At 41.7% G+C, this 19,126-nt stretch overlaps 1 protein-coding gene across 10 annotated transcripts in view; it reads left to right on the top strand.

Moving 5' to 3' along the window:
* Positions 1 to 17,466, top strand: part of LOC138201094 (LIM domain only protein 7-like) — a 47,653-nt gene extending 30,187 nt beyond the window's left edge. Inside the window, exons 10-31 of one of the 10 annotated variants that reach the window (XM_069154244.1) lie at positions 5 to 34; positions 829 to 943; positions 1,796 to 1,935; positions 2,443 to 3,145; positions 3,578 to 3,823; positions 4,252 to 4,366; positions 6,268 to 6,429; positions 7,330 to 7,514; positions 7,630 to 7,693; positions 8,357 to 8,398; positions 9,197 to 9,222; positions 9,799 to 9,906; positions 11,090 to 11,185; positions 11,645 to 12,003; positions 12,215 to 12,271; positions 13,622 to 13,677; positions 13,885 to 14,043; positions 14,445 to 14,628; positions 14,871 to 15,194; positions 15,981 to 16,089; positions 16,532 to 16,634; positions 16,722 to 17,466. In XM_069154244.1, the coding sequence (XP_069010345.1) occupies positions 5 to 34; positions 829 to 943; positions 1,796 to 1,935; positions 2,443 to 3,145; positions 3,578 to 3,823; positions 4,252 to 4,366; positions 6,268 to 6,429; positions 7,330 to 7,514; positions 7,630 to 7,693; positions 8,357 to 8,398; positions 9,197 to 9,222; positions 9,799 to 9,906; positions 11,090 to 11,185; positions 11,645 to 12,003; positions 12,215 to 12,271; positions 13,622 to 13,677; positions 13,885 to 14,043; positions 14,445 to 14,628; positions 14,871 to 15,194; positions 15,981 to 16,089; positions 16,532 to 16,634; positions 16,722 to 16,744 (3,406 nt within the window). In that variant the 3' untranslated portion in view covers positions 16,745 to 17,466. Of the gene's footprint in view, positions 1 to 4; positions 35 to 828; positions 944 to 1,795; positions 1,936 to 2,442; positions 3,146 to 3,577; positions 3,824 to 4,251; positions 4,367 to 6,267; positions 6,430 to 7,329; positions 7,515 to 7,629; positions 7,694 to 8,000; positions 8,058 to 8,356; positions 8,399 to 9,196; positions 9,223 to 9,798; positions 9,907 to 11,089; positions 11,186 to 11,644; positions 12,004 to 12,214; positions 12,272 to 13,621; positions 13,678 to 13,884; positions 14,044 to 14,444; positions 14,629 to 14,870; positions 15,195 to 15,980; positions 16,090 to 16,531; positions 16,635 to 16,721 lie in introns of all 10 variants that reach the window. The other 9 variants (XM_069154242.1, XM_069154248.1, XM_069154253.1 and 6 more) reach the window with 9 other exon arrangements.
* The last annotated feature ends 1,660 nt before the right edge of the window (positions 17,467 to 19,126 follow it).

Raw genomic sequence — 19,126 nt, 5'->3', positions numbered from 1 at the left:
CTAGACAGCACCACATGCAAGAGAGTATCGACGGGTGAGTTGATATGGGCTCCCAGGAATGTGGCACGTTTGCATTCGCTCTGACCTCTTACAGTCGCACCCTGCTGCCTCCTGCTTTTGTGCTGTTGTTCTCACTCTCTAGCTGCTAACTGCTGACACACAACATTGAGTATTGTATGGCACAGGGCCAAGTTCACGGTTAAAGGGGGGGGGGGGGTCGTTGCTCCACAAAGCAACATTGACAAAGCAACAAAGTGAAAAGATTCATACAATAGCAATATGCTGGGTCATCTACCTGAACCGCTGTGTGTCCCAGTGAGAGTTATGACTGAGCAGTGGTCTACAAACTGTTAGCAATATGACACGAGTAAATCTTTACAGGTATGTGAAAACTAATTCTTACTAAGACTTTGCTGTTTTGCATGATGGTGAGGACTGTGATATATGTTATTAACCCTCTGAGCTTATGTCACTCCACAGCTTTGTGGTTGACCTGTGTGCTGTGTGGGCAAACTAACACTTTATTACGGTTAAATGTCTAATCCATTTTATTTTCAGCAACAGTGCCAAACATATGGATGGAGGGCACACAGCTGAATTTATTTGAGTTTTTGGTGATGTTTTGTTTCTGCAGCTTGTCTTTTATGACACAATGGTAAGAGATGGTGCATGCATACTTGGGAGTGGACTTGTTCTTTTTATTTAAAACCTTTTATTTTTACCTTGTGTTAAGCTTCTTCCTTCAATATTTAATCTGAGCATTAACTCCACTTGCTTTCACTGATGCTTAAAAACGTCTCTTATTCTTTTCCACTTTCTCCTCCACAGGAGTAAATCAACAAGTGATATCCTGGCCGAGCCGGCGATCAACCGACGGGTTCACTATGAAGAGATGCAGAAGTTTCGGGAGCAGACTAAGGAGAGCGATGATAAGTGGCAGGATGTGAGTAGAACTGATATTTGTGCTCTAATCATTGAGGGTATCTATTTGATTGCCACCTTTCATGGTATGTGAATGTATATTGTTTGGTGCCAGGGCAGATAAGTTTGAAGTGAAAGTCGAGCACATGATCTCTGGGATCTGTGTAGCAATCAGAAGAGCAAGTGTTGTGATGTCGCTCCGTGGATAACCACAGGGTGAAAAAAGAGCTGTTTAGATTGAAGCCAGAGACAGAGACAGACACTGATTGGAGCAGCACTGCCCTCTGGCTATGGACTGTCCTCATTTCCAAATCACAGTGTTGGCAAGGATCACCACATGCTGTAAATACTAATAATAGAATTAAGATGAGATGATGTTATGATGTAATATAGACAGATGATGTAAAACAGAGACACAAGGATGAAAATAAGCAGATTTAATCAAATGTAAAATTTATTTCTGTGAAGATTCAGCATCACTGGAAAATATTTTTTAAATATTAATTTTAAATGATCAGTTTTAGCTTGAAACATTATGAGTAATAAAAAGTTATCCACTTATACATGACTGGTTGTGATGCCTGTCAGCAGTCTGATTGGTGTCATGGCAAAATAATAGAGTCTTAAAGCAGCATTTAGGTCGCTCAGTCCCCAATACGCAGGGGAAGTGAGCCGGGAGGAGTCTAAAGCACACAAATAGAACACCTTCAAATGTAGCCCTTTCCCTTTTTTTGTCTCTCCCTCTTCTCCTCAACTTCACTCCCCTCAGCTCTACACTTAGCTATGCAACACAAACTGTGTGTTTTATCCAGATTTAAGATGAAGATATTAAGATTATGATGCATGATATGACCTGAGTTTGCTTTCCCTGCAGGATCTGAGCAAATGGAAGAACAGGCGCCGGAGCGTCAACTCTGATATCGTGAAGAAGAAAGAGGAGAGGGAGAAGATAGAGCAGACCACGTACAGCAGCAACCAAAGGTCCAAGACCTTCAAGCAGATGCAAGAAGAGAGGTGAGAAAAAAAAAAAACACTTGATCAGGTACTTTTGATCTGATGATGCATGGTAAACTTACTGCTGTAGGATTTCTATTTTTAATTTGTGATCCTGGTTGTTACTAAAAAGGATCGCACACTGAATTTTTTTCCTCTTGTACACCTTTCCTACCCTCAGAGGGGGACTCTTTGCTAAGGTAATAAAAGAAAATGGGTGTATGAGAACTTTTGCAGTGCTAAACAGAGACAACGTACATGATTAGTACAGCTGGAGTGAATGAGGAGGCTGTAATTGTGCCGTTCAGTCAGAGTGAAAGTGTAATTTAATCATGGCTCACAACCTGCCTCCCCTGTTTTGCCCCACATCTCTGTGCCCTCCTCTTTTCAACTTGTGCTCCGCTTTCTGCTCTCCTCCTTGTCACTCCATGCTCATCCATTCATCTTCATCTTTAACTTTACCTATCACTGTCCAATTTGTTTCAACTTATTTCCATCCATTTTCTCTGCTCTCTCTTCGGTTCACAGAGAAGGTAAAGGAAAGAACAGCATTGGCAGTCGACTCGGATCTCTCTCTTACTTAGACGAGGACGTGTTTGAGAAACCCGTCGAGGACGTGTTTGAGAAACCCGTCGCTTCCCCCCGCACTCGAACCTCTCCTGCCAGAAGCTACACTATTGACACTCCTTATTATTCCTCGGAGCCGTCTGAGCCCTCTTTGAAAGTGGAAGAACCCCCTGCTGCTTCTCCAGCGACTGGCAAGGCCACCTCCCTTCCCACCTCACGGGAAGTGTACATCGTGGACAGTCCTGCAGGCAGCAACTCTACGACCACCACCTTCACTCCCACCATCACTCCTACCAGGCCAAGCTCGGTAAACAGCTCCAAGCCTCCGGCTGCTCAACAGAGAAGTCGTGTCTCGGCACACACCAGCACAGCCAAGAAAGAGGAGGCCATAAGTATTCTCTCCTCCCTACAAAAGGTGCCCGATCCAAGGCGCTCATTGTTGAGTATACCGACTAAGGTGGAGGCCCCCTCCTCTGGCTCTCTGTACAAACAACAACCACAGCTCAGCTCAATGGAACCCAAGCCTCCCGGGGTGTCTCGGGTTCCCGCCTCCCTCCCCAGGAGCTACCAGAGATCGGATAGCGCACGCCTAACCTCAGTTGTCACACCGAGGCCCTTCGGGACCCAGGCCTCCCGCATCACCTCTCTTCCCCGAGCCTTTACAGTGAGTACTAGATAGTTTAACAACCAAACACAAACTAGCAGTTCAGCACAAGGACATCTAGAGGGCAGGATGAGACCAATGTGTGTAAGAAACCTTTATAACGTTAATGAGATCATTTGTTTTCAGTACATCAATGTTATCCAGAGGTCCGATCTGATTACGATATGAATAATGGATGAAGCCTGTGCTTTTATAATGCTAAGTGAACTGCCAGTGCTGCTATTTTCAGCCTCCTTCAGTGTCTTTTCTGTTACACTGAATAGTAGTTACGTTTACTTGTCAGGGGGAGACACTTGCAACAGTTTGACACGTGTTTAAAACTAGTTGACAACATGTTTACCAGCTATACGAAGGAGTTTTTCAAGTTTATTTTACACCCTGATGTACTTGAGACTAAATCGCTGTGTTCTCTGCCACTTTCCTCCCGGACAGATGGACGACCCACACAAGCGTGTCAACGGTGACGTTGATGTTCCCAAGAAGTCGTCAGTGCCGAGCCGGTATCAGCAGTTCTTGACCTCTGAGGATGAAGCTCACTCCAGCTCGGCACACAGCAGCGAAGGAGAGGAGGAGGAGACGGCGAAGAGTGTCACCTCTACTCAGAGCGTCTCGCCCGTCCCTCCTCAGGTCAAGAGTGAAGTTCCCAGCAGTCCTGCTCCAGCCAAAGACACCAGCCAGGTACTCAAGTTTCCTCCCGTTGACAAAACAGATCAGCGTTTTTTTTTGTCCGTACCAAAGACACTGAGAAGAATACATGTATTTCTTATGTAAATTGTATTATAGACTCACAGTGTTAACAGTGAGGTGATGTAATTTTTGTTTTGTCAAACTTAATCCGTGATTATGTCAAATTTTAGCTTTACCCTCTTGCTATGTAAAAGTAGCTTTAAAATAATGGAGTTCTGCACTGGAGAAATTAAAGTGTAAGAACAGGTTGGCATTTAATCAACAGCCGTAAATGATTAATACAAAGCAGGCCTGCGTATACACGCACAACCTGACATGATGATGCGTCTTCAGAGCGATGGAGAGTCAGCCCATGTTTGGACACTGAAAGTTGCTGTCCACTCACCCGTGTTTTGTCGTTGTTGTCGTTTGGTTTCTAGGAGAACTACTGTGAGACGCGGATCAGCCTGAACCAGAAGCCCAACAGCTGCAAAGACTTTGGCTTCCAGGCAACCTGGGACTCAACAGGAGCTCGGGTGACCTCCCTCCAGCCAGGTAACAACAAAGACATTTGAGAGAAATACCTTCAAACAGAGGGACTTGTATTTTATAAGCAGCTTTATTCACTATTCAACATAATGTGGCAGCCTGAACTTCCCAGGATTCCCAGTGAAATAGGCCCAGTGGAAAAAGATCAAGCAGATATTATGAGTATCTTACGCTCACAAAATCTGACTGATGCGTTCACAGATACAGTACAGCAGTAGTATTGGAAAGCGGTGCTCTGGCTCGGTTATATTTTACAGTCGGTCACCGCCGGTCGGTTGTCAGCAGGTTTTTGAGTCCATTGCAGTGGCGATGCCAGACCTATGTAGGGCAGCTTCTATCTGGGTCAGATCTGCTGGGTCTGAGCCTCTCTTTCTACTGAGATTCCCCACCTGCACATCACAGTATAACTTGTATTTTAGTAATGTATAAGTAACACTTACACCTTTACAGCTATACGCTAATTAGGCTTTGGTCTAGCCTAACTTTGGTTGTATGGAAGGCTCATCGTCTGAGCCTAGTCAAATCACCCACAGTTAGATTTCATTTCAGTTTTTATTTCTTTATTTATGAGAACAATGATCATTAATTACCATGTCTGTAAATGTGCCAGAGTTAGCATGCTGGCTTATTTTCAATTGTACCCCCTTGGCAGGATGTCAAAACAAATAACATGTTCAGAAATGGAAACAAAAGATGACAAGAGATGCAACAAAATAAGCTTTCACAAGTTGTCCCTCACAGGAGCAGGTAGAGCAACAGGAAGAAGAAAAACACTGATGCAACATTACAATGACCACGTCTACTGTTCAGCAGACTGCAGCCATGCAAAGCAGCATAAAGCAGCAGATCATAAAGGAGTGATACTTTCATTGGTCATATTTTGGACAAATTAGTCACACAGAGCAATGACTTAGTAATATTTTAACAACCAATTGTTCTGATGTTCCTAAAAACAGGTTAAAAGTTGATGTTATCACATATTACACATGGGAGCCACACAGCACAGTCGTAATTGTAGAAATATTCATATATATTGGTATTAAAATATTAATAAGGAAGAGGTGCATTAAGGTAATACTAATGGAGTCTGATACAAAATTCCGGAAATACATTCTTATTATAATGTCCATCACTTTTATATCCGTGAGGCTAGATTAAATATCAGAAACACTTTTTATTATAACATAATGCCGTTCAACAGCAAACCACAAAGTACACCCTTCAAAATAAAGTTGAATCAACACCTCTGCAAAGCTGTTTCAACTTAAATTACATTAAAATTACAAAATGGACATTATGACCATAGATGTTGGATTTTTTTTTTTGCCAGACCAAGGTCTCGACAGTAAGAGGGTGTACTTATAATAATAAACTACTGAGTTTATGCTTTGTCTTCTTCCACATGACCGTAGTGAAGAATAAAGATTAGACAATGTTGCAAAAGGCAGTTTTTGACTCTCGGTAGCTTTCAGCAGTGTTTATATATGTCACATAATTAATTTCTATCTTAAATGATAGAAATTAATAACCTAAAGTTATTTCTTTGAGAACACGTACGTACAAATGTCACAGTCAATAACTATTTTATCAAAATGGGTTAAAAGATGTGTCGGCCCACAAAGCTAAAAGCTTTGGAAGAATTTAGTTGTTTGTATAGTTTTACTGTGAACACTTTATGTAGGAGAAAATACTGCTGAGAGTGAAAACTATAATTACAGTTCAGTCCTATGTGTTTTTGAACTGAGATCATCACTTTCAAATCTAATTTCAGTAAAGAAATCTCAGTCTTGTACAAGAAACATTGCTCTTAAGAACGGTCGAGGTCGAGGTAGTCAGCTGTATCACCACAGATGCTGGAGTCTAGTAATTTCTCCTCTTCATCGAACGACCTCTGACCTCTGCTGCAGGTAGTTCAGCCGAGATGTGCCAGCTTCAAATCGGGGACGAAGTGCTGACGGTGAACGGGCAGCAGGTGGCAGAAATGAGCTACACAGAGTGGAAGTCGTGCATGGAGGAGGCTGTGCAGGAGGGCAGCTTGGTCATGGACATACGCCGTCATGGCCAAAACAGTGAGTCATCTTCACACTGTGTGTGTGTGTGTGTGTTTGTTTGCATCAGAGCGACAGATTGAAAGTGAATGAAACATTTTAAGGGTTGCATTCCTGGACTGACAGTGGTGCTTCTGCTGCTTGCGTTGCTAAACAGTTTTGACACTTTAAATTGGTCCGTAAACTATTGTGAAGTCATCCATGAATGATTTCATGACAGCTAAATGATGAAGAACTGTACATTTTTCTTTCTGGTCTGGTGAGGTAAGACTGTTGTTGTTTTGACCTCTGTGGTTTGTGGTTCTTCTTTTTTCATGTCAGTTTTCTTGTCACATTTTTCCATGTTTTCTCTTTTTTCTTTTATTTCAACTGGTTGTTTCTTTTATTTTTCTGGCTTTTTCTGCCTCCTCAGCTATCCTCTCTCTGTCCATGCAGTGTTTTCCTTTTGGAAAACTAATCCAGCTCAGGTTCATGGTCCTATGAGTGTACCGTTTGTACAGTGTTAGTTTAACAGGCGTACTTGTTCCAGTGTCACCTTAGAAAAATAAGAAACCACCTGGCATAGTTTACTGGAACTAACACACAGTACCAGTTAAAGTAGTGTAGTGACGTGCAGTGGTTGTTAGCCTGTTAGAAACACTGTTGTGGGTTTATCACGGCTTTAATGGGCTGCATGGTTGGGAAGGTGGTTTCTCTGTCACCCCCTGCTGCTCTCTGTAACAACACCATAACAGCACCCTTGTCCCCTGCTTTGTAGTGCTCTTTATGTAAACTGCATGTCAAATGTTGGGGTTCACATATATAGAGGACTATTATACACACACACACACACACACACACACACACACACATGCAAAAAAAAGTATGGTTTTACGTGCAAACACACGTTCTATTTTTTGCCATTGCATTGTCTGCATGCAGACTGGGACAGAGACCAACCTTCCCTGCCATTTAAAAGCCATAAGACCATCAATCTGACCAGTACGGATCATCCGATACTTCTAGGTTCCTCTGAAACAAACACGGTCAAATCCAGCCTGGATTTCACTTCACGCATTTCCACGGAGACGCTGTCATCCAAGGTGGCCCCAGCTCGTCCAGTTGTCGTAAGTGACCCAGAATCACCTCAGTTGACTCAGGTCTGATACATCTCTATTCCTGTATTGTCACCTTTCCCGGCGGATCTTTAACGAGTGTACACCCTGCTATGTCTCTCTGCAGGAACTGGCTTCAAACGGAGTTAATGGGGGACTCCGCAAGGAGCCAGTGACCATGAGGAACAAAGGTAAAGAGCAGAGCACACAATCAGAAAGGTTATGAAATTGATCCCGGTAATTATTCTGGACTGAATATGAAAACAGATCAATAAGGGGGGGAGGCAGTTTGTTGACTTGGTTTTGGGAGGAAATATTTTTTTTTAAAAAACATGCTACTGTTTAAGAGACATTTACTTTGACAAGAAGACGTAAGCAGTATGTGCGTATGTATGTAATTTATGACTATGTGTTTGTAATATAAAGTGGAGTCTCCTCAGGTTGAACTTCACTCCTCTGCTGTGCCTCACTATTTCCTGTTTTCCGTCTCTCATGTAGAGTCAGAACCCATATCTCTGAAAAACTTAAAACGGAGATCAGAGTTTTTTGAACAAGGTAAAAAACAAAAAAAAGGACTGGCCGAAGAGGGGCGGGCTGGTCCTTAATGATAATTATGACCTTTATGTAATCTGGTGGCTGGGGTCTCTGTGCTTTCGTCTCTCTGAATTTCAGTTTCCCAAGGCATGTTTCCCAAGGTCACAGCCTTGTGTTCCATTGATAACATTTATCAATTGATTACAAGCTGTCAGGATTGAATAGATTCTTCTGTGGCTCTTTTTGTTGTCGGGCTATTTTCTCTTTCTTGTCTGGTGTCAAAGCTTTAAACCCTGTGCTGTGCCCCTTCCCTCCTTCAGGTGGCTCTGGGTCCAGTGTCAGTGCGCTGGTCTACCTCTGTGGTAAACGGGGTTGAGTGTGCAGTGACCTCATCTTCGCTTGGTACAACCTGGGACGCTGACATGTTGTTCAAATCTAGAAAGTTTTGTGATATATTTTGTCCAACTTTGGAGCACATTAATGTGGTTCCTCTTAGAAACATCTCAACCAAAATACTATTTTAATATAAACTTCCAAAAATAAGAAAAATGAAAATATAAAATATATTCTGTATGTCAGACACTCTTCCAGCGTACCAACCACAAACACAACTCTTTGAATCCTGTTGTGTTTGTGGTGTTTTTTTAATGGTGCTCAGCCTCAAACACATGGTTGTGCTTTTCACTTTGCTGCACATGAAGTTAAAAAGGATTCTTGGCATGTACGTGTGGAAGCGTCCGTTAGCCTCTCCCACTGGCTGCTCTGTGCTTGTGTTGTGCTTGTGTGCATGCTGCTGATGTTTCTTTGATCTTGTCCTCACAATCAGTTTATTGATTTTCTTATTCAGAACTATTGGGCTTGGCATCCAATGTAAATGACAACAAACTGGTGATCTTGAATGGAGAAAATCAATATGTCCTAGTGGGGGAAACTTGACCTTTGTTGCCTGAGGCTTGTTGAAAACATCAATAATTGTTGTGGTATGAAATATCATGATTTGGTACTCGACTGAAAAATCATGTTGAAACCTAAATAAGCCTGTCGACATTGTGTTGATGTGGGACGTGGCCTCAGGGTTAACTTGCATATTTACATTATGTTTCCTTGCTCTGCCTGTGCATGCTGTAAGTATTGACTGAATGGTTTTCTTTCTTATCTAGGAGGATCAGAGTCTGTGATGCCAGATGTGAGTAGTTTTTGTCCCTGATTGCTCTTCTAGCATGACAACATCTTTGAAAGCAGATGCCACTGTTATTACAAAGCCTGGAGTCATTATTAAGCCTGTGACACATGAACTGCAGTGGTAGTTCATTTCAGAGGCAGGTTCACTCTGCTATTTAAACGCATCAGCTGCACAGCGATTTAACTAGAATTACACGGTGCTTTTATTTTTATGTAGCTCTAAAACTGGATAAGTAAAATTCAGAGTATAAAGAGAGAGAGAGAGAGAGTAGTAAAAAAATATAAAGTACTCAGAGATACATTTGTGATTTTATGTTACATACATAAAATGGATGAGATTTAACTTGACTATACATGCCCTATTTTACAGTTTTTCACCGTCTAATTACAGTGTAAGACTGTAATTACTCTCCAGAAATGGCTGAGTCATATTTGCCATTTAAAACTCTCAGCTTGACTTTAAATTCATCTTCAGGAGCAGGTAGAGGTGTGAGAAAACACAGGCTATTAAACATCACGGATTTGTAAGATTAAAAGTAGAAGCATGTACATTTTCTGTGACTGTCTTTTCGGTCCCCAGATGCCTGTTCCCTCAATCACTCCATCATCCAGCCGCTGGTCTTGGGACCTGGAAGAGGAGCGCAGAAGACAAGAGAAATGGCAGAAGGAACAAGAACGCCTCCTTCAGGTATGTATAGGCAAACTCGTGTGTGCTTGTGATGTAATGTTAAAATATACACACATACTCAATTGCCTTTTTTTTTTTTTTTTAGTTCTGAATAAAACAAATGCAGCCTGATTTAAAAAAAAAATAAAAAAATAAAAAAATAAAAGTCTTTAATCTTACCTTTATGAAGGTTATAATCTTCTGTTTTTGTTCAACCTGGCTTATTTTGTGGTTCTGTATAGTCACATGATCACAAAACTATAAAATAAGGACACTTCTGGAGATAGAGGAGGAAACAGAACAATATTAAAGAAGTAAACATAAAACAAAAACAAAAGAATTATATATTAAAAGGCCTTCTTAGGCTATCTGTATGTTTTTTTCTTTCTATTTTTTACATTATGTGTGTCTGTCTGAGCCACATCATAGACACATTTCCATTCACTTGCATTTGACAATAGAGGCTGAATTCTAATTTCAACTGAATATACACAACGTGTTATTGGTTTACAGTCATTGATTAAATCACAGAGGAAAAAATAATCCTGAATAAAAAGAAAATCATGAAAATACTAAATGAAACAAGCTCACAATTCATCTCAATTAAATACCAGTCTGTGAATCGGTTTTGTGTCCCATCTGACAATAAGAAGAGTTTCAAAGAACTGACAGGCCACAGTCCTCAATGGTTTCTGCTCCTAATGGGCTCAAAACCGACTTTAGACGGCACTCGGGCAGCTGAAAGTGAAGCGTCTGTCAAATGTCCAACTTAAATGTAGTACAATCCTGTCAAAACATTTTTCTGAGTGCCTATTTCTGGATGGAGATCAAAGGTGGTTAAACAAAGTGCTGATGTAGCCGGGAAGGCTTGTTAACTCCTCCGGTCTTGTTCCCTGTTGGATAAACAGCCTGATTTTAAGATGTGCCAGGGAGAATTCTCGGGTTTTCAGAATGGCTAGATAACATGTAGGTGAGCTCAAAATGATCTGACAACTATTACAACTAGGATATCTATTTATTATTTTGTCAATTACTTCTTCTACCCACTGTATGGTACATGAAATTCAATATAAAATCTACCAAAGCCTCAAATCAATCTGTGTTGGGTGCTTTTGTATGTGCTGTGTGTGTTTTCCAGAGTGTCTTTGGTATGTGTGACTGAAATGATATGACCTTTGACCTCTCTCTCTCCCTCTTTTTTCAGGAGAAATATAAGCGCGATCAGGAAAAACTGCAGGAGGAGTGGGTCAAGGCTCAGCAGGACATTTCCCCAGGCAGGGACCAACAACAGGCGACAAAGGTATTTTAATTTGTGTAAATCATGACACATCAGCTGAGAAGTTTTAAAAGGTGGCAATAAGTGTCACAAATTTATCTAAATACACCCAAAGAGCTTTAATTGCTGTAATTATGCAACTGCTAAGTGGCCAAATACTTTTGTATCTGACTTTTAAAACACAGGCCCATTTATTTATTTTATAAAGGACTGAGTGAATTGTTGTTCTGCTTTCACTTTCAGTATGTGAATATTTGTGTGGAGCCCACAAAGTGTCTGACCGTGTGTTACTGTATACTTACTGGAAGGGCAGAAATAAAAAAATTCCCCTCCGATTAGAATTTCAAAACATTTGGTTTGTTAGGGGATATGAGCACTATCTCCAATGTTGCAGTTCCTCTTGGATGTTAATAGAGATCAGATTACTTAATACCATCATGTGTTTAATGCTTCTTCTTTTCTGCCCGTCCTTCTCTCTGGCAGCCCGTGAGCCTGGAGGTGAACAGCCACAGCGTCGGCCCACACTCGCCCCTGTCTCCTGTCCACCAGCCCACGTCTCCTCTTTGGGAGCAGGAGGAGAGAAAGGAGAGGGCAGAGCAGGAGCGCCAAAGGCAGGCGGAAGAGAGGAGGAAGGAGAAAGAGCGAGAGCTGCAGCGTCTCCAGGAGGAGAGGAAGAGGAGAGAGAGGCAGGAGGAGGAGAGGAAGAGAAGGGAGGAGGAAGAGCAGAGATGGCAGAGGAGAGAGGAGGAGAGGGAGAAGGAGAGGAGGCGGCAGGAAGCTGCAGAGCAGCAGCGCAGGGAGAGAGAGCGAGCCTTCGAGCAGCAGCAGCAGCAGCAGCAGTGGTCAGTAGAGCAGCTGCTCGTCCTGTACTGTCCACCTAAACTCACATCTTTTGTATTCCTCATCTGACCATCGTGCCGATAATAACGCATTTAACCTGCTTCATTGTCTGACCATTCACATGAGTGCAACTAACGTGTTTGCATGTGCTTTATCGTTCTTTGTGGCGTCATCATCGTCCCACCTCCCTGTACTCACCTCCCTTTACTAAAGGGCTGGTGGCTCCCACAGCTTTGACAATGTCCAGCATCCACTGTCCTTTACAGACAGGTTAGTACAGGACAATGTCTACGTGTCTCTCATATTGCATCTACAGCCAGACATCTCAGCTAATCATATTAATAACCTGGTCTCGCCTCACATATTTTCTATGCAATACATGTTTGCCTCATAATTTGTTATCATCATTGCCTCACAATGAATGTGGTTTATCAGTGTTTCAGAATATAATGAGATGACTAGCGTGTGTTTGCAACACAATTAATTCTCCCTATTTAGCATGTATGAGCAGCATCATTTAATAAATGGCTTGATAACACTTTATAATGTGGTTGTAGGCAGATGTATTTATTATTGCATTCTCCTCCTGTGGGAACCCAAAGGTGGAGGTTTCTGTATAAACAGATAATTGATCATTAATATACTAGAGAAAAACAAATACTGCAACCTGTCAGTAATTATAACTCAACACATCTGCTTAAGGCTACAATAAAGTGTGTTTTCAACCCTCCATTAAATGTTTGCATGCTGGTTTTAAAGTCTTAGTGGTTGTATTGACTCCTACATTCATGCAAGTATGTTACATCCCCAGAGTGGGTCTAGGAGTTGGGATTTTATCCAATTTATTCAAAATAAAACTAATCAAACAAAACAAAGTCAAAAATCAACTAAACCTGGCCGTAACGATGTTGTGGTCTTTTCTTGTGAGTTTTTTGACATTTTTGGCTCTAAATTCACTTTTACTCAGGACAATTGGTTCTGAACAGGTGTCTTACAAGCACATACAATTATTCTGCAACAAGGACGTGTTTGTCGCTCGTGTTACCATAACTTAAAAACCCTAATGCCACATAACATGACAGTGCTGCAGATACATAACGTAACATAATGTACGTTTTTGAAGCAGTAAATAATGTTTTTCCCGGTACAAAACAAAACTGGCACATCTAACACTGTACAGCTGGTGTATCCAGGTTTCCACTGCACTGTTTCTTTGTGGATCCATTTGAACTAAGTCATTCAAACAACAGCAAATAGACAGCTATCAAAATTGTCGGCAAATGGATTAGAGCTCCAGCTGAGATGGGAATTACCTGTGATTGGTCTCCAATCAGCACTTTCACTGTGTAACCACTCACTGGGTTCTTATTGTGGTGTTTGACATCTAAAAATACTTTTCACTTGTTGCTGTCCATAGAAAAATAAATGGGTTCCCTAAGGTACAAACATCAGACATCCTTTGTTATTAAAGCTATTAGATTAAAAATGATTAAAAAAAGAAACAAGGTTAACAAGTATCAGCTGTATGCTGGTCCAATTAGTGTAACAGCTGTGTGCCTACTTGTGATTAATTTAAAGGTTTTTTTTAAGCTCTTCTAAGTATTTCCTTTTGTCTGACAGGGCAAAATCCAAATCATCACCCCAACTTGATGAAGAGGACAAACCTCAGAGGAACGGTCAGTATGTTAAAATTAGTCAAGGGAATGGGGGGGGGTGGAGTGGGAGGTGTATTGTTTACAATTTTGTGAATGTATTGCCACGAGACAAGGAATATTTCATCTGCAGACGTTTTGTGTCTCGCAGCCTGTTTTTCTTGAAATACTGGGTTGTTTTATGCATGACTCTACATATGCACACATATGTGGGGCTGTACCCTGCTGTAGGTGTGTATGCGCAGCCGGGGGGCATGGCACACTGGCTGCTGGAGGAGCAGCTGAGGAGTAAGCGTGACAGACAGGCCCAGAGTGAGAGAGCTGCGTCAGAGCTGGAGCTGGAGCGGAGGAACATCCTCAATGCCATGAGATACAGAGAGCCAGAGAGAGGTGGGCTTCGCCCCTGAAGCGTCGCCTCTCTGTTTCTTAATCAGAAACTCAGTCGGACTGTTCCAATCACGATCAGCTCAACACTCAATGAAGTCATTTCACTAAATCAAAACTTACAGCTGTTTGATATGCAGCCAAATGGCAAATCAATCAGCCAGCTAAGCAGAAAATTAAGCAGAATAATTAACTTGTTGATTACGGTTTGATTTGTTGCAGGTCAGTGAATTTTTGCTTTCATAATTGATTTGTATAATCCCGCCAGACTGAGGAACATCCTGGTCTTGTGCTCTCAATCTCCAAATTGCTCTACCCGTCACCAGCTATGATCTGTTTTTGACCTCTATGAAACCTTTCATTTTACCAAGCCTGATTTTTGGTTTATCTCTCCTGCCTGGGTGCAGTGACAGGCAGTGGAGTGGAGGAGAGGAGGGGTCAGCTGCCCGCGTCGCAGGCTGAGGCGGAGAGACAGCAGATCCTGAACGAGATGAAGAAGAAGACTCCCCTGTTGACGGACAGAAGCTGGATCCGCCAGAGCTCCGCCAGCACTGCCACCAACAAGGAGACTGACGGGCAATCCATGCGCAGGTAGAGTCTTAAAAAAAAAATCCCCTCTGTGTCATGTGATGGTGGTGGTTTACTAATATCCAGTACCCTCATTTGTGTGCAGAAACTAAAACATTTATATAAATCTGGCTACCACTCTGACATTACCTTGGTAAATATGATTAGATTAGTAGTAAATATAAGATAAAAGCAGTTGGTAGCCAGATGATCTAATAGCCTCGACTAACCAGCTAACGTGGGTGTGGCGTGGGTTGGCTTTGCAGAGGCGAATCTCTTGACAACTTGGACTTCTCCTATAACTCCGGCCGCTCATCGTGGACATCCAGGAGCAGCTCTTATGGCCAAAACTACTCTCGGCGGCCTCACTCTGCCCTCTCCGACAGCACTTCCTTTTACAGTGGCATGTCGGGGCCCCAGCGGCCCGGCTCCTCCACTCTGCCTTCCTCTTATTCCATGGGCTCCCTCCGAGGTGGGGCAGGAACCCCCTCGTCCCCTTGGTCCCGGCAGTCGCCTTCCCCCTCACCCTCTTCTCTGTCACCCATCATCTCTCCGGAGCCCCTGTCTGAGGCGTCTCAGCAGCGCAGCAGGTAAAATCAGCAATGCTGCTTTGCTTAACGCTCCTAACAAGCTGCCTCTAACCACTCACTGGTATTCTGGGTTACAAAGTTCAAGGTGGTGCAGGTAAGCCATATCCGAGGAGGGGGATTGGTGGCAAAGGGAAACTTAAAAAACATTCTCTTTTTACTTATAATACCGTTGCATTTGATACTGTTTTGTCTCACGTCCTTTATTTCCACATTCAACAGGTTATAACATTATATTGTCCTTTTGTACAGGGTCCCGGTGTAACTTCACTTGCATACACAGTCTTTTCTTTAAGTTTATGCGTGGCAGTGTTCTTGGCACTGACTGTTTTTTTTAAATACAGACCCTATCCAAATTTTTTGCAAGTTGTTTACTTGTATCAACTTGTTTCTGTGTTAAAACTATTATTCATAATTGTTTTCTCTGAATTTCCTTCTTGGGAGACATAAAAAAGATAACTGACTCTAAAATACACAGTTTTATAGAAATTAATTTCCAATTGAATGCATCAAAATGGAAAAAAAAAAATCACTCAATATTTACAAAATGTTTTAATGGAGCTTTGTTCATCAGAGCGTCTGTCATTACAGCAGCGGTTGGTCTGTATCCAAACAACACATTAAACAACAGGGTCAATATTTGTCAAATGTATTCACAGAAAAACTCTACATCACCCCCAGTTAATACCAGTGTGACCATGTGTTTTGTGTGTGCATGCGTTCATACATGCACATGTCATGTATGTGTGCTTAGCTCTTAAATCACAGCTTTTACGTTCTGTAATCCAGGTCAGTGAGTGGCAAGAAAATCTGTACGTTCTGTGACACCCCGCTGGGAAAGGGAGCAGCCATGATCATCGAGTCCCTTGGGCTCTGTTATCATTTGGGCTGTTTTAAGGTGAGAGTTGGGCTCCCGTAGGCCCTCGGAGAACATCGGCCGCACGCCTTGGCCGATCTTCAAAAAACTAACCTGAACACTTCAGATTCTTTTCCTTTTTATGCTACTAACCTGCTGAATGTCAAGCACCTGATCACTTTACAGCTGAGCAAAGTAGATTTCATGCGCCAAAACATGCAAGCCAAGCTAATCACTTTGTTTCATTTTACTCCATTTGTTGATTCTTCCGGGAACTTTGGTCTCCTGTATCTGTTTGTTGATCCTGTCTTTATCTTTTGACCCTCCTTCTTCTTCTTCCTCCTTAATACCTCTATATCTGTACAAACAATCAAGGCCTTCGGTTCGTCTGTCCTCATCACTCCGCCTGTGGACTTGGACACTTTGGTGTAGCTTCATGCAGTTGAGTAGCTTTTTAATTCTCCTCCATCTTGAATTTCCTCAGTGTATCGGCTGTAAGTCTGACCTTGGAGGATCGGAGGCCGGGGCTGAAGTCAGAATACGAAACAAACAGCTTTACTGTAACTCCTGCTACGTGCGATTCAAAAGTGAGTACTAGATCAAGCCGATCAGCGTAAGGGAGGTGTTGTTTTCTCTTTTCTTCAACCTTAATGTTGCTGTTTGTTTTCCTTTAGCTGGCCAGCCAACAGCTATGTGATGGGACTGTCCTGCAGCAGATTGATGAAGAGACTACTTGTGACAACAACCCATGAACTTTAAAAGTGAACATTGAAGCCATTACAATTAACGAGGACACTTGGTTTGAATATACTTTAGATTCTGACTCCAGAAAAAAATTAAAAACAAAAAAGCAGGTGACTCCCTGATGAGAATCATATTTGTTTTTACAGTGTGGGATTGAGAGGGTAAGCTTGCAGAGACGTTATCTACATTTATGTTTATATCGTATTAAGTATTACAGCTGTACAAATTGTAAGGGTTCTGCATGCACCAGAGTTTTTAAATGTCTTAGTCATGAAACTAGTCAAGCAATAAACTGTCAATAAGGAAGAGGAAAAATATTTCTTCTGACCTTCACTTAACCCGATTTTATAGATATTGAGAGAGAACCCTGCAGGATCATCTCCTCTTTTTCATGCTTCTTTTTCCAGTCTTGTGGTATTAACATGTTTGTCAACCGAGGTATTCTTATCATGTCTACGTGCCTTTTCGTGTGTAACAGGGAGCAGTAATTAACATTATTAGAATTATCTTATATTTTTAAAAAAAAATTAAAAAAAAAACGTCTGCTTGAATAGCACTTGTCTGGAGTTTTACTAATGCAGGATACATAAGAAAGTTTCCATGTTAAGAATATACATCATACTGAATGGCATTGAAGCGTACAGTAACATTGTAAATAAAATAACTAAATGCTTGTCGTGTGGGGTTTTTTTTTACAGCAGTGAAATTGCATAATTCTGTGTAATGATATTCCGGTATATGATGCAAGACTTTTCCTGCCTCTGTAATCAGAAATCATTATACTCATCTTTCTGTGTCTGTCCCTCTCATGCTCTGTTTCTCTGTAGTGCCACAGTCATAATGAAAAGAATTTCAATGAGCTTTTGTGCTAAGGTTCAGAGCACCTGCCTGCTCTGTGTTCTCCAAAGCCAATTTGTCATGCATATTTTATTCAGTGTGCATGCATTACATTTGATTACAATTTGAGGGGCTATTTTCTTAATGTATTCTGTCATTCTATCTCTTTTCATGAAATCATATCTACAGAAACATAGATAGAATATTCATACAAGAAGGAACACTCCTGATTGTTCAGTTTGCAGTACCCTACTGTATTTAAACTGCAAGGTAGGCTAAGAAAATGTCCTCATTTTCTATAAATAGAAACCAGCTCAATCCAAGCAATATAGTGTATAGGAATAAATTGGACCGAGCATACATTGGCTCTGCATTCTTGAGGTGAAGCACAAACAGCCCCTGGAGGCAGACATCTCAAATTCTTAGATTCTTATTTTAGATTTTTCTTGGCGCTGTTGTGGGAAAGAGATTTTAATCCCAACGCTTTGAAAACAAGCTCGGCCTGAATGGCGCCGAGCAGAGTCGAGTGGTTGAGAAATATAAAACCTTCCAGCACAAGAATCCTATCGTTTTTCCCCCCAAAGCCAAGGCCCCAACCAGCCAGTGTGGAAGGCTTTGACGTGGAGAGTCGAATAGCTGGTGTGTGTTAGTGGGGCTCACAGAGGATGCTTGACTGCTCGTAAGGATAAGGCCTGTAAAAAAAAATGGAGCACAGATGGACACCGAGCTTAGATAGGCCTTCTCTACCCTCCATCAAAAAGTCACTCCCAACTCCAGCAACTCAATTTACGCTCCATCTTAATGCTCTCCCACTGGAAAGAAACAATTCACATGTTTCTGGATTTCCAAGCAGGACCATGGCATGTGAACGATTTTTCACTTTACTGTTAACACACCAGTGAGTCCAATAATCATGCTCTATTTCAACACCATTTAAATTTCTTTTTTTGGCTGAGGTGTAGCTTGGACTGGCCTGAGGGGGGCACTGTGATATAAGATTTTTACAAAGACACACTGAAACGGTCTTTCATATACAGCTGGATGATGACTGTTGCTTGCAGAGCTGAGCATGTTATCTAAAAATACTTTAGAAGAAGTAGAGATGCTCTTTTTGGAAATTAGCCACAGTAATATAAAAGTGTAGCACCTGATGGAATATGTCAAATGATTTTGTGGTTTAACTTTTAAATCAACAAGTGACACCAACTTTTCTTCATATCGGTGGCTTGGCTGTGAGATCAAGACATTTTTTTCATTTTTTTATTTCTTTTTTTTTTTATGTATTTGACTTAATTTTGACCAGTAGGCAGACACAGTTTAAAGACATGCTATATAAGCGTCACCTCCTGTCATTTGCCATTTAGAAGGACTGCCTTTCACACTTTAGAGAAGCCAATCACCTGCAGCTTGAACTGACGCTATAATTAGTCATGTAATTGCAAACACTGTCTCACCAGACCTGTTGCCATAGCTTGCAGGCACCAGGCGTGTGTGATGT

Source organism: Embiotoca jacksoni, unplaced genomic scaffold, assembly GCF_022577435.1.
Source record: "Embiotoca jacksoni isolate LCO1_2020_lvr unplaced genomic scaffold, fEmbJac1.0.p SCAF_2, whole genome shotgun sequence".
NCBI lineage: Eukaryota > Metazoa > Chordata > Actinopteri > Embiotocidae > Embiotoca > Embiotoca jacksoni.
The sequence above is the reverse complement of the archived record's forward strand: the minus strand, read 5'-3'. Positions and strand labels throughout refer to the sequence as shown.